Raw genomic sequence first — 14,654 nt, forward strand, 5'->3', positions numbered from 1 at the left:
CATGACATCACCATACAATGACATGTCATTGCCATACAATGACATGAAATCACAATGCAATGACACGACATCACCATACAGTGACATGAAAACACCATACAGTGACATGACATCACCATACAGTGACATGACATCGCCAGACAGTGACAGAACATCACCATACAGTGACATGACATTACCATACAGTGACATGTCATTGCCATTCAATGACATGACATCACAATGCAGTGACATGACATCACCATACAGTGACATGTCATTGCCATACAATGACATGACATCACAATGCAATGACATCACCATGCAGTGACATGACATCACCATATGACATCACAATGCAGTGACATGACATAGCCATACATTGACATGACATCACCATACAGTTACATGACATCACCATACAGTGACATGACATCACCATTCAGTGACATGACATCGCCATACAGTAACATGACATCACCATACAGTGACATGACATCACCATAGAGTGACATGACATCACAATGCAGTGGTGCCAAAAGATAGCTATGGTGATACTCTCATTCAAAGTTGCTGTAAGCAATACGTGACCTGTCGTAAAATAGACCAAAATTGTGTGGTATATTACACCACATTATTTGACTGTTAGTCTGTGATTCTTGGCTTTATTGCTTCAAATAGGCGATAGACTGACTGAAACTATGTGGTTAACAGACTCCACATCTACAACAGAAAAATGTTAATCCTCAACTTCCTGACAACATCTACACCAGTCTGACTTGGCATGTCAAATAACGCAAGGAAATCTAAGGTGAGGTGAGGTGAGGTGAATTGGGTTTAACATAGTGATCAAACTTATTTCACTTTTATAGTGAAGTGCATGCAGGTGTGCGTGTGATGGTGTGGCTGCTTGTACTAGTCCAAACTCATGCCAGTGTTGTAGTGCTAGCTCACTGAGATACCATGCCGCAGTTTAACATGGATACCCTAATCAGACGCATTATACTGACTCGAAGCCGTCTAGTCCTTGTGTTGTTATCCCCCTCATGCCGAGCACCATGCACAGTAACAACAAGTACACATTTTTAAGGTCTTTGGTATGATGTGACCAGGGGATCAAACCACTGACATACCACTGACGGGCAGACACTCTACACACTACACCACGGAGGCAGTAGGAAATCTAAATTGCAGGTATCAGTACCTATTGCTCAACTACTGCAATAGTATCACAATAGTGTCTTAGCTATGGAATATTAATACAATAGTATCTTAACTATTGAAATATTAATGCAATAGTGTCTTTACTATGGAAATATTAATGCATTACCGTAGGATCTTAACTATGGAAAGTCACCCCTAACTGCTTCAAAGTTTTAGTTATAGGGGTCTTGTGGTTAATGAGTACATTTTAACTAAAATTTTCATTTTTATGCCATGATTATATCATGGAATCATTGAGTTCCTGTATATCCTCAAGAAGTGACAACTTCATGGGCCTTCCTAAGAATACCAAAATATCATAAATTTTCTGCCATGAAAAAGCTTTGACAACAATGCTCCTTTTCTGTTCCAGCGAAGCGGAAAGTCAACAGAAGGATAACGAATGGAGGGATGGACGGACAGGTGGTGGACATGCAACTCCATAAGCTGACTTAACTGTGACCTTCTGTACCTCATGTTTTTGTGAGATAACACTTCACCATGTTATTTGATAATTAATTCACACAGAAGTATTACGTGGCATTCAAAAAGACTTCTGTAAGAAAAAATGTTTGCCTTGTGCTGTATATGCACACATATGTTAAAAACAGACATTAATCAAGGAGGCTTCGAGCCATCTCATACAGACATGCCTTCAAAATATGACAAAAGCAATAATCCTTCAACACAGCCAAAATGTCTGCTAAATATGAGGTGCCAAGGCAAGGCAAGCATTGTGTGCATGGGTGTACATTGCCTGCCTGCCTGCCTGCCCCGGTGGTGAGGAGGCACTGCACGGAGACCCTGGAGACCAGCTCCACCTCCAGACAGGGCAATCTCTCCACCGAGACTCACTTTAATGCTTCTCGCAGACAGGTTCTACTATGATTTCCATGCTAAATTAATCTCAATTAAATAATTCATCCTTTTGAAACATATAAAGTTAAAATTTAATTGAAATAAACCCCCTTTTATGTAATTCCCTGTTAATTTCCTTTCTTTGATTATGTTGAAGATGGACATTACCACAGCGACGCTCCATGGCACCTCTGTTAACAACCATCCTTCAAAGTGTTTGCACTCTCGTGGAAAAAACGAAATTCAATTGCAAATCTCAAATCTCACTAGTGCAACTTTAATAATAAATATTTTCTCCACAAATCAGTCATCATTGGTAGGAGGTTTCTGTTTTGAGTGGAGAAGGAGTTAAAAGAAAAATCCTTAATATTCCATAGTTCCATCAATTCAATCAGGTGAGAGGACCATAACAAGTGTATGGCCAACACTCAGTAAGACTAGCAAGTGACCTCAATGACTACTAAAGAGCATATCTGGTATACATTAAAGTAAATGCCTGTGACAGGAAGAGAGGGACTATAAAATTACTTATTTTCTTAAAAATTCATATTTTCATAAATATAGACTATTCTAATTATTGCATTAAATGAAGCAGTGTAAAACTATATATCAAAGCCATCATATTTCCATTGGTGCTGAAATCAGTGAAATACATACAAGCCATTTTAGAATCATGCATTTTGACGTACCAGTGGTATCAAATCTACATTAGACAAGGGTTTGGCTTAAGACTGCATTACCACGAAGAAATAAAATATTCAGAAGCACTTCTTTCACAAACTCACCCATTTGGTAATTTCAAATACTGTCCTTACTTCATAAATGTTGCTAAATAACGTGTTTTTGTCCATTTGTTATTCATAGCAAATATTTCACATCAACATAGCTTGACCTGCTGAGTTGTCACATAGTGTGACGCCATGACTGCCTTATCACAACGCTTAAACTTCCTATCATGGTCTAATGTAGATTTGATACCACTGGTACGTCAAAATGCATGATTCTAAAATGGCTTGGATGTATTTCACTGATTTCAGGACCAATGGAAATATGATGGCTTTGATATATAGTTCATGGCACCATTATAGTGGTGTGTACTTCGATACAAAACATTACAAAGGTGGATTCATTTTCTCTAAGGATGTCAGTTTAAATATTGCTAACAAGCTATCTGCCATGTGATTTTATTATGTCTTAATTTTGTTTGTTTGTTTGTTTGTTTAACGCCGCACTCAGCAATATTCCAGCTATATGACAGCGGTCTGTAAATAATCGAGTCTGGACCAGACAATCCAGTGATTGACATCATGAGCATCGATCCACGCAATTGACATGCATCATCCAAGTTAGTGAGCCTGACCAACCGATCCCGTTAGTCGCCTCTTGCAACATTCATAATTGCCATTTACAGCAAGCATGGGTTGGTGAAGGCCTATTCTACCCCGGCTCTTCACGGATCTGAAGAGGTTCAAGTAGTCAGGTAGAAATCAGGGTGTGGTACATAAAGCAAATCTATATGCAAATTAAAACCGATCTTCGCTGATCCCTGAATTCACCCTTTCAACCTACTGAAATTATTAGGCTCAACCGATACCACATCACTTATTATTTCCACAATAACCAAGCGTTTGAGTTTGTGTTGTCATTGTGTCATTGTAGAATGAAGATAAATCAACGGCCTTTCAATTAAGATGTCACAATTGCATGCAATGACTTAGTTGATTGCTAAGGTCATAATATCAACCACACGTTTGTCTTGTCCAGACTGCCACCATTACATCGCTGTGATATTGGTGAGTGCTGCAGTCACTCATTTGCTCACCCAGCGTACCAACCAACCAACCACCCTTGCATGACACTGGTCCAACAGTAAGTTGAGTGGAAGGTTGGAGTTAGACCCTGCATGTCGGTTTGTTAGCGGAGAGTTTGAGATCACGAGGCCAAATACAGGGGCCTTTGATGTCTGTGAGTTGTGTTGGATCAGGGACACCGTGACCTGTATCGCTGTTGATTCAACGTGGTTTGTCAGATGTCAGCCACCTTTTAACAACTTTAACAAGACACTAACTTCATAATCACTACAGTAATGATTAGTTGGAAAATACTAGCAGTCTTCAAAGTGTTGGAAATTACATTTATCTACGACTCATTTCCCTGTGGTTTTTATCTTGTACCAGCAGTACTGATGAGAGGTAAGACACTGACCAATATCACAGACAGTGTAGTCCCCATCAATATCACAGACAGTGTAGTCCCCACCAATATCACAGACAGTGTAGTCCACACCAATATCACAGACAGTGTAGTCCCCACCAATATCAACGACAGTGTAGTCCACACCAATATCACAGACAGTGTAGTCCACACCAATATCACAGACATTGTAGTCCCCATCAATATCACAGACAGTGTAGTCCCCACCAATATCACAGACAGTGTAGTCCACACCAATATCACAGACAGTGTAGTCCCCACCAATATCACAGACAGTGTAGTCCACACCAATATCACAGACAGTGTAGTCCACACCAATATCACAGACAGTGTAGTCCACACCAATATCACAGACAGTGTAGTCCACACCAATATCACAGACAGTGTAGTCCCCACCAATATCACAGACAGTGTAGTCCCCATCAATATCACAAACAGTGTAGTCCACACCAATATCACAGACAGTGTAGTACCCACCAATATCACAGATATTGTAGTCCCCACCAATATCACAGACATTGTAGTCCCCACCAATATCACAGACAGTGTAGTCCACACCAATATCACAGACAGTGTAGTCCACACCAATATCACAGACAGTGTAGTCCACACCAATATCACAGACAGTGTAGTCCACACCAATATCACAGACAGTGTAGTTCCCGACAATATCACAGACAGTGTAGTCCCCACCAATATCACAGACAGTGTAGTCCCCATCAATATCACAGACAGTGTAGTCCACACCAATATCACAGACAGCGTAGTCCACACCAATATCACAGACAGTGTAGTCCACACCAATATCACAGACAGTGTAGTCCCCACCAATATCACAGACAGTGTAGTCCCCACCAATATCAAAGACAGTGTAGTCCTCACCAATATCACAGACAGTGTAGTCCACACCAATATCACAGACATTGTAGTCCACACCAATATCACAGACATTGTAGTCCCCACCAATATCACAGACAGTGTAGTCCCCGACAATATCAAAGACAGTGTAGTCCCCACCAAAATCACAGACAGTGTAGTCCCCACCAATATCACAGACAGCGTAGTCCACACCAATATCACAGCCAGTGTAGTCCACACCAATATCACAGACAGTGTAGTCCCCACCAATATCACAGACAGTGTAGTCCACACAAATATCACAGACATTGTAGTCCACACCAATATCACGGACAGTGTAGTCCACACCAATATCACAGACAGCGTAGTCCACACCAATATCACAGACAGTGTAGTCCACACCAATATCACAGACAGTGTAGTCCACACCAATATCACAGACATTGTAGTCCCCACCAATATCACAGACAGTGTAGTCCCCGACAATATCACAGACATTGTAGTCCACACCAATATCACAGACATTGTAGTCCCCATCAATATCACAGACAGTGTAGTCCCCACCAATATCACAGACAGTGTAGTCCCCACCAATATCACAGACAGTGTAGTCCCCACCAATATCACAGACAGTGTAGTCCCCACCAATATCACAGACAGCGTAGTCCACACCAATATCACAGACATTGTAGTCCCCATCAATATCACAGACAGTGTAGTCCCCACCAATATCACAGACAGTGTAGTCCCCACCAATATCACAGACAGTGTAGTCCACACCAATATCACAGACAGCGTAGTCCACACCAATATCACAGACATTGTAGTCCCCATCAATATCACAGACAGTGTAGTCCCCACCAATATCACAGACAGTGTAGTCCCCACCAATATCACAGACAGTGTAGTCCACACCAATATCACAGACAGTGTAGTCCACACCAATATCAAAGACAGTGTAGTCCACACCAATATCACAGACATTGTAGTCCCCACCAATATCACAGACATTGTAGTCCCCACCAATATCACAGACATTGTAGTCCACACCAATATCACAGACAGTGTAGTCCCCACCAATATCACAGACATTGTAGTCCCCACCAATATCACAGACAGTGTAGTCCCCGACAATATCAAAGACAGTGTAGTCCCCACCAAAATCACAGACAGTGTAGTCCCCACCAATATCACAGACAGTGTAGTCCACACCAATATCACAGACAGTGTAGTCCACACCAATATCACAGACAGTGTAGTCCCCACCAATATCACAGACAGTGTAGTCCACACAAATATCACAGACATTGTAGTCCACACCAATATCACAGACAGTGTAGTCCCCACCAATATCACAGACAGTGTAGTCCACACCAATATCACAGACAGTGTAGTCCACACCAATATCACAGACAGTGTAGTCCACACCAATATCACAGACAGTGTAGTCCACACAAATATCACAGACAGTGGAGTCCACACCAATATCACAGACAGTGTAGTCCCCACCAATATCACAGACAGTGTAGAAGCCACCAATATCACAGATATTGTAGTCCCCACCAATATCACAGACAGTGTAGTCCCCACCAATATCACAGACAGCGTAGTCCCCACTAATATCACAGACAGCAGTACTGATGGGAGGCATGACTAATGCGTTTGATGAAAACATGACCTCACAATACTTGTACCATACATGTCTTGTAGCATACATGCAGGGTCAATTGGGACAGGCACTAATAGCCATCTACAACACAGTGTACAGTTGACTGTACAGGGCACACATCTCCAGCTGACTGTACAGGGCACACGTACAGCTGAATGTACAGGGCACACCTACAGCTGAATGTACAGGGCACACCTACATCTGACTGTACAGGGCACACCTACAGCTGACTGTACAGGGCACACCTACAGCTGAATGTACAGGGCACACCTACAGCTGACTGTACAGGGCACACCTACAGCTGACTGTACAGGGCACACCTACAGCTGACTGTACAGGGCACACCTACAGCTGACTGTACAAGGCACACCTACATCTGACTGTACAGGGCACACCTACAGCTGACTGTACAGGGCACACCTACAGCTGAATGTACAGGGCACACCTACAGCTGACTGTACAGGGCACACCTACATCTGACTGTACAGGGCACACCTACAGCTGACTGTACAGGGCACACCTACAGCTGACTGTACAGGGCACACGTACAGCTGACTGTACAGGGCACACCTACAGCTGACTGTACAGGGCACACCTACATCTGACTGTACAAGGCACACCTACAGCTGACTGTACAGGGCACACCTACATCTGACTGTACAGGGCACACCTACGGCTGAATGTACAGGGCACACCTACAGCTGAATGTACAGGGCACACCTACAGCTGACTGTACAGGGCACACCTACAGCTGACTGTACAGGGCACACGTACAGCTGACTGTACAGGGCACACCTACAGCTGACTGTACAGGGCACACCTACAGCTGACTGTACAGGGCACACCTACATCTGACTGTACAGGGCACACATACAGCTGACTGTACAGGGCACACCTACAGCTGACTGTACAGGGCACACCTACATCTGACTGTACATGGCACACCTACATCTGACTGTACAGGGAACACCTACAGCTGACTGTACAGGGCACACCTACAGCTGACTGTACAGGGCACACGTACAGCTGACTGTACAGGGCACACCTACAGCTGACTGTACAGGGCACACGTACAGCTGACTGTACAGGGCACACCTACAGCTGACTGTACAGGGCACACCTACAGCTGATGGTACAGGGCACACCTACAGCTGACTGTACAGGGCACACCTACAGCTGACTGTACAGGGCACACCTACAGCTGACTGTACATGGCACACCTGTACAGGACAGACCTACAGCTGCCTGTACTGGGGAACACCTACAGCTGACTGTACAGGGCATATTTACAGCTGTCATGCTGCTGCAGAATTGGTATGACTATCTACACAACCATTGACACACTGCCTACAGTTACCTCCCTCCCTATCCTGTGGAAGAAGTGCCTGGTGAAGCCATTAAAAATAATCTCAATAGGTTTTCTAATATGTTAATGCCTTTAGACTGAAGCATCTGTAGCTTACCACTCACTGGAGCATGCACATCTAATGTCATAATAGGTGTGCTGCTTGCGAGAATATTAGGAGCTATTATCTGACCCCAACAATACACTTTCCTTCAGCTGCTCAGTCAGATGCTAGTATGCTATTTATAAAGTGCAGCTACAATGCATTCCTCATTCACAGTTACAGCTTCTTCCTATAACACTGCAAAGAAATGTGCCATAATATTTTTAAATGTTACAATGTTTGATCAATGTCTGAACCTCTGACTGAACCAATCTTTGATCTTAGATGATCTATACTGGTCATAACATCTTCACCAAGACATCCACAACACAAGTCAGTCATCTACGATGCATTATTCTGGTTGGTGTGGATTGCATATTTATTGGGATACACTAGCATATATTTGTGTTCAATTACATAACATATCAGCCTCAACTTGAGTTGATAGAATCAGTCACACTCAGAGTAAAAGATGATTTGACTAAATTCACTGGCAATAATCTTCAAATGGATCCAAGCGCCTAATTCAAACAATCTGCATATTTTCATATCAGTTCATCTGTATTTTTCATCCAAGCACAGATGGAATCCTGCATCTCTGGTGACTCCCATCCAAAATGAAGAAGATTTTATTTCTGACACTTTCAGATCAATATTTGATTTTCCCAAGTCAGGAAAGGCAAACACACATATCCCAAACTATTATCAATTTTGGACATGTTTTGCTTGGACTAGATCAGTTGATGAATAGGCCTAGTGCTGAAAGATCCAGGCACCTAGTTATAGAAGACCTGCCCAAGGCCTCTCACTAGTCACTACACTGCCCTTCCACCCTGAATCAATGGGCACACCCTTCACTCCACTGCAGTGCTCATAGTACATGTAGTATGTAACCTTCATTCATATTTATGAATACTGCTCTGTATACTTTTGCAACACAGCATATATTCTTTCGGTATCTATAATTGTTACAGAAGCCACTAGTCTCAAGTTTTCAAAATGTGCTATGGAGTTGGATATTATTCATCAAAGCTCAGGACTTCTTCAGAGGGTCAGAAAGTTAGTAGTTATTAAAATGTGGCCCTCAAATATTCATTAGTACACATTATTTACATTGAGAGAACAAATTTTGTATTTGTCAGTCAACACGATAGATGTGTATTTGACAATCATGCTTCTAGCAAAGCAAGTTTGGTGTCATGGTTGAGCACCATCAAGTCAGTCCTGAACTGACTAAAGCTGTGTTGGTGATAGCCATGTGCTGGCTGGAGATCACTGAATCATGGCCAAACTGTCAACACCAATAAAGCAGTCACAAAATGCATAATAGTTCACAGGCTTGAGGCCACTCAACCACAACATCAGAGGTCTTGCCATTTAAAATATGCCATCAGACAGAATTTCAAAGATGCAATAAAGCCATTCTGTTCAGGTCAGATGGACACTTTCTAACATATTGCATGAGAACCTAATAATTTTGAGATCCCAAGCTGTGTGTGTGTGGGGGGGGGGGGGGAGGAGGAGAAAGAAGGTGAGAGAGAGAGAGAGAGAGAGAGAGAGAGAGAGAGAGAGAGAGAGGAGGAGGAGGTTTTATCTCCTTGATCCCCCTCACTCTATGTGAGAAACATGATATTTCACTCAAAACATGAAATATCCTCTATTTATTCCAGTCTTGAAGTGACAGATGACATCAAATAACTGGAAAAACATTGAAACATAACAGCATGATAAAAAGCTGAATCACCTAAAACTATCACAAGAGAGAGAGAGAGAGAGAGAGAGAGAGAGAGAGAGAGAGAGATCACTGCTGGGTGGAGGACAGAGACCCTGGGGAGTGCTGCCCAGGTATACACCACCAAAGGGAAACTCACTACGGAGAACTGCTAAAGAACAGCAACATGACAGCTATGGTAAATTTTCCTCAGCAATCTCCTGTGTCCCACATGAGATGAATATTAATGGCACAGCTTTATATGGAGATAATTCATGAGCAAGGTGATGGAGGAAAGAGGTGTGACCCTGCATACCTTTACCACATGGCATGAAGTAGAGCTATGGAGGGAGGTCAGCAGGGCATGGAGTCCCAGCCCTTTCACCCCTGCCAACAGCAGGGCAGGGCAAACACACACTTTACTGGACCCAAGGGGGACAATGGCCTCTCTCTCTCTCTCTCTCTCTCTCTCTCTCTCTATATATATATATATATATATATTTATTTATTTATTTTCCAAACATACAAGGACACAGTCTCCCAGATTCCTGTGTAGGTAAAACATTATACAATTTTACAGGTCCTCATGAGAAGTGTGGGGGACCGGCCATAATACACAGTTACATGTCAAACTTTAAGTTCTTAGATGTGACAAGGTAAAACGTAACGGTAATATTACATCATGATGATAACCTTTACACACTCTTCATTAGGAGACAGGGACTTCTAAAGCCATTCATAATCCTATATGATAAATTTATGTGGGATATTTGTCAGGACCCAGGTTATATATCTTCTGCTTCCAACCATGTGTTGTTTTTTCACTGGATGCATATTTCAGCGCGACACAAAACCCTGAAGTCCTATCATCATTCTCCAATGTCATCCTTGTGAAGATCCTTATAAATTCTTCCTTATTTAGACAGTGATAACAATGATAAATTATTTGTGTTGATTTATTACAGTGCTATGTTTGAATATATTGAAAGGTGTCTTTCTTGCAAGTTGTGAATACAATCTGATTTCTGATATCTGTACATGCCACACTTCAAAGAACTTTCTCTGCCATCCCTGTAAGAACCAAGCCTGCATATGTAAAAGGAGCGACTTTTGTCAGGTCCTGCCTAGCATGGTACATGGCAAAGGCAGGGAAGCCAGGGAGTTACACCTTGCATAACCACCGTCAAACAAACATATTCTGATAAGAGACATACAATAAGACCTCCATACCAGAAACAGGAGATGGGCAACCAACTGAGAAGACCGATAACATCGTGGTCTATCCTCATATCTGCAGTTATATAGGAACATTGGCTTTGATGAAATTCACCAAGTTGTGGTTCCATGTAACCAGTGCCTAGATAGAAATCTCTCCTGTTTCGCGGACTGTTTTCCAGAAATACTTTGCTCCAAAGTCTAACTACACCACACAAAGCTTCCAAGAACAGGCAGACATTCATGAAGCTATAGTATTTATTGAGAGATAGATAACTTAAAGCATGTAAACCAAACTGAAAAGAAATCTGCAGTTAAACAACATTCCACAGCCTGACTAACATGACTAATGTGCACATTCAGCAGCTAATCTGTTCAGGTTAGCATCAATGTTCTAAAATATTGCTAACATTTAACAAACAAACTGGTGCCAAGCAACCATATCAACCAAAATCTATGGTAATATAGCCTATTAGTCATGAGATATTAAAGCATGTGCAACTCACTACTAACATTTGTAAAACAAAGTATAATTTCTATATCAGTTTCTTTTCATGTGGCATTTCAACTTCTTTAAAAATATCCTACCATGCAAAAGATTTATGCATTCAGTCTGCTGATAATGAAGTTAGTCCTTACTGACTTCTCTGTTTGAAATCCAAAAGCAAATAGTGAAGAAAATTGCTCCACTCTGTTCGGGTGCTTCTGACATTGAAAATAAGAGAGAATGCATGATTTATAGAATTGAGTGAGTGATAAACACATCAACTGAGTGAGTGATAAACACATCAACAGCTCCTTTCATTGTTTGCTAATGTTCATCAGGTATGTATTACCTTGCTCTTCTAATCACTTGCTGTGTTTTCCTGACTACCTCACTGTATGGGTAATGTATGGAGTGGTATGTCTATCGGATGCAACAAATACTTGTACATTAGACTGACGACAGCCACACACTTCATAGAAACAGTATTATCTGGATTCAATTTATTTACTTTGATCATCAGGTCATGTGCAAGAGGGTTTAGGCCTGCCATGCTTCTATGCACAATTTGTATCCATTCAGTTGATGTATTCACCAGACAAGAAAGTATTTTGGCTTTCATTGTTAGAGTAAAGAAAGCGATATTTGTATCACAACAATTTAAGCATTTTGATTTAATTTTTACCTCCCCCCCTTGAAAAGTATTTTTTCCAGGTATTGGCAAAATATAAACTTATTGACTAAGACAATTAATGGACTCATTTTCAGGTTCAGGTAAAGGACCTAACTAAAAGAAAAACATTCTCATCAACAAGCAGTGATGAGGCCACCCTTTCTCTTTTCTGTCCAATTACAGATCTATACGCATATACATTTTGAAAAGTAGAAAAGAAATTCACTACAAACAGTATTTTGTAATCTTCTCACCTATAAACAAAAGAAATGTTCCGATAGCATGTAAATTATGTACTTTCATTAGACTTGTAAAAATTGCAACACTTATGTTAATATTAATTTTTAATTCATTAGGACCAAACATATTTTTTAATAGAATAAAAAACCATGCAAAATTAATGAATGATATATAAAAGGTAAATAGAAGATCAAATATTTTCAAACATTATATCAATAGATGATTTTAGTTAAAGCATATGTGTATTTAATTAATGTATATTGAATGAAAGTGTGTTGTATTGGAGAAGTCAATAAGCACAATGGACCTTTGGCTATATAATATGTATATTTGATTTATTAATTGACAATGGTAATGGTGATGTATTGAACACACTGCAAGAGTTACAGGATAAATTTGATGAGATGAGCACAGAAAACATTTACCTAAATATAGGTAATTCCTCTGGCTACTATTCAAGTGAGGGCTGCTATATATCCGTGGAATATACATGTAAACATAATTGGCAGAATGTCTGCTTCTAGTAAGACAGGAGAAGTTTATTTTAGTGCTGTTACGAGTGACTTCTCGCTTCACATACCATGGCAAGAACTGGTAAAGCCTAAAAGCAGACCTGCATACAATAACACTTTCTGCCCCCAACTCTCTTTGAGGTTGGCGATAATATTTCGGTGCTATGTGAGATTCTGAAACCGTTATCTGACCGTCGAGTTCTTTTTACGTCTGGGGAGTTTTTACTGAAAATTGATATCTTCATCCGCCGAAAAACAACACGACACTCACTAAACTTTCTCGGAGCCTTCATTCTCACATTGGCCTAGTTGGTTGTCGAGATTGTCAATAAGATTTTTAGGGCATATGGCTGCTGGTCCGAAAAGGTGGGTGCTAAATCAGCATCGGAAGTGCTTGATATGCGGGAAGAACTGTACAAAACCTACTGGTATCACGGCCTCTGACCCAAGGCTCAGATTTCCACAGTGCCACGGAACAGAGTTTGGAATCCGGCGGCCTGACCTCTCTCTACAGCCTGCACCTACTGCGACATTCCGTACGGAAACCATTTCCACGTTTGTTGCTTATGTGTATGAACAATGCCCGACTTGATCTCAATGAACTGGTCTCTTATTGACTACCTCGCGTGATTAGAGAGGACTGCATCCGTCTTCCTCAATCAATCAGTTAACCAGCGGTACCCACTGTCTTTGGTCCATTTTCTAAAACATTTGCCTGTTGAGCACATTGATATAACCCCACGGAAACATGTCGCTGGTATTTTTCATATGCTTCAGTTTCATAGTTCCTCCGCCCCTTTCATAATCTATACGCTGTGCAAACACGGCGCGATGCTACTACACACCACTTCATTCACAAGGTAAATCATCATAGTACTACGACTCCTACACGGGCGCTATTGAAAGCTAAGACTATCTCACTTTGCAAGTTGAAAGTGTAGGTTTCGGATTAATGTAGTGTCCTCAGTACCACTACTCCCCATACTTTGTCACGAGTCAACAAAGCGTGAAGAGGCATTGATTATTCCCCCAATACAACACAAGTAGGACCCGAGGGCTAAGGAATTACACACTGCCCCCGGCGGCACATGTGTCAAATCTAGCGTATAGCAGACGAATCTATGCATAGAAAGCAGACGTTCACTTACCGCATAATCCAAACAGGAATAACAGTCCACAAATAAAAGTCCCCCGCGCCATTTTTGTAGAAAATGTTATCTCCTATATCCTCATAGAGTTTCCTTTGGAAACGCGCGGGGAACTCACAAAACAGACTTGATTTCTTCGAGGCGAAAACTTCTTAGCCCCTCACTACTATGAGCGCATTTGAAATGTTTTCGCGCACTGAGCTGCCAAGTCCCGCTCCACTTCTCGCAAACTCTGGCCTCAGGTGTCGTTGGCCAATCGCCGCTCGTGTTTTCGTTTGTCTGAAGCAAAATCCCGTGAACTATGAACCAAAATGTCTGCGCCCTAAGAAAGCATGGATTTGTTTACATCGTTATAGCGGATCATAACAGTAAACTTCACTATATAGCATGTACTGTTTGCAGACGAATTCACAGGCCGTGAAACAACAGCAACACTCGCACC

General features: G+C 41.6%; 1 protein-coding gene across 1 annotated transcript in view; it reads right to left on the reverse strand.

Annotated features, from left to right (window-relative positions):
• The window catches only part of LOC124117948 (inactive tyrosine-protein kinase transmembrane receptor ROR1-like), a 233,569-nt gene extending 219,133 nt beyond the window's left edge, over positions 1-14,436 (reverse strand). The window contains exon 1 of the mRNA XM_046479969.2: positions 14,213-14,436. Coding sequence (XP_046335925.1) covers positions 14,213-14,264 — 52 coding nt within the window. The 5' untranslated portion in view covers positions 14,265-14,436. The remainder of the gene's footprint in view (positions 1-14,212) is intronic.
• Between the last annotated feature and the right edge of the window lie 218 nt (positions 14,437-14,654).

The sequence above is a fragment of the Haliotis rufescens genome, unplaced genomic scaffold, assembly GCF_023055435.1.
Source record: "Haliotis rufescens isolate VD_foot unplaced genomic scaffold, xgHalRufe1.0.p SCAF_2, whole genome shotgun sequence".
Taxonomy (NCBI): domain Eukaryota; kingdom Metazoa; phylum Mollusca; class Gastropoda; order Lepetellida; family Haliotidae; genus Haliotis; species Haliotis rufescens.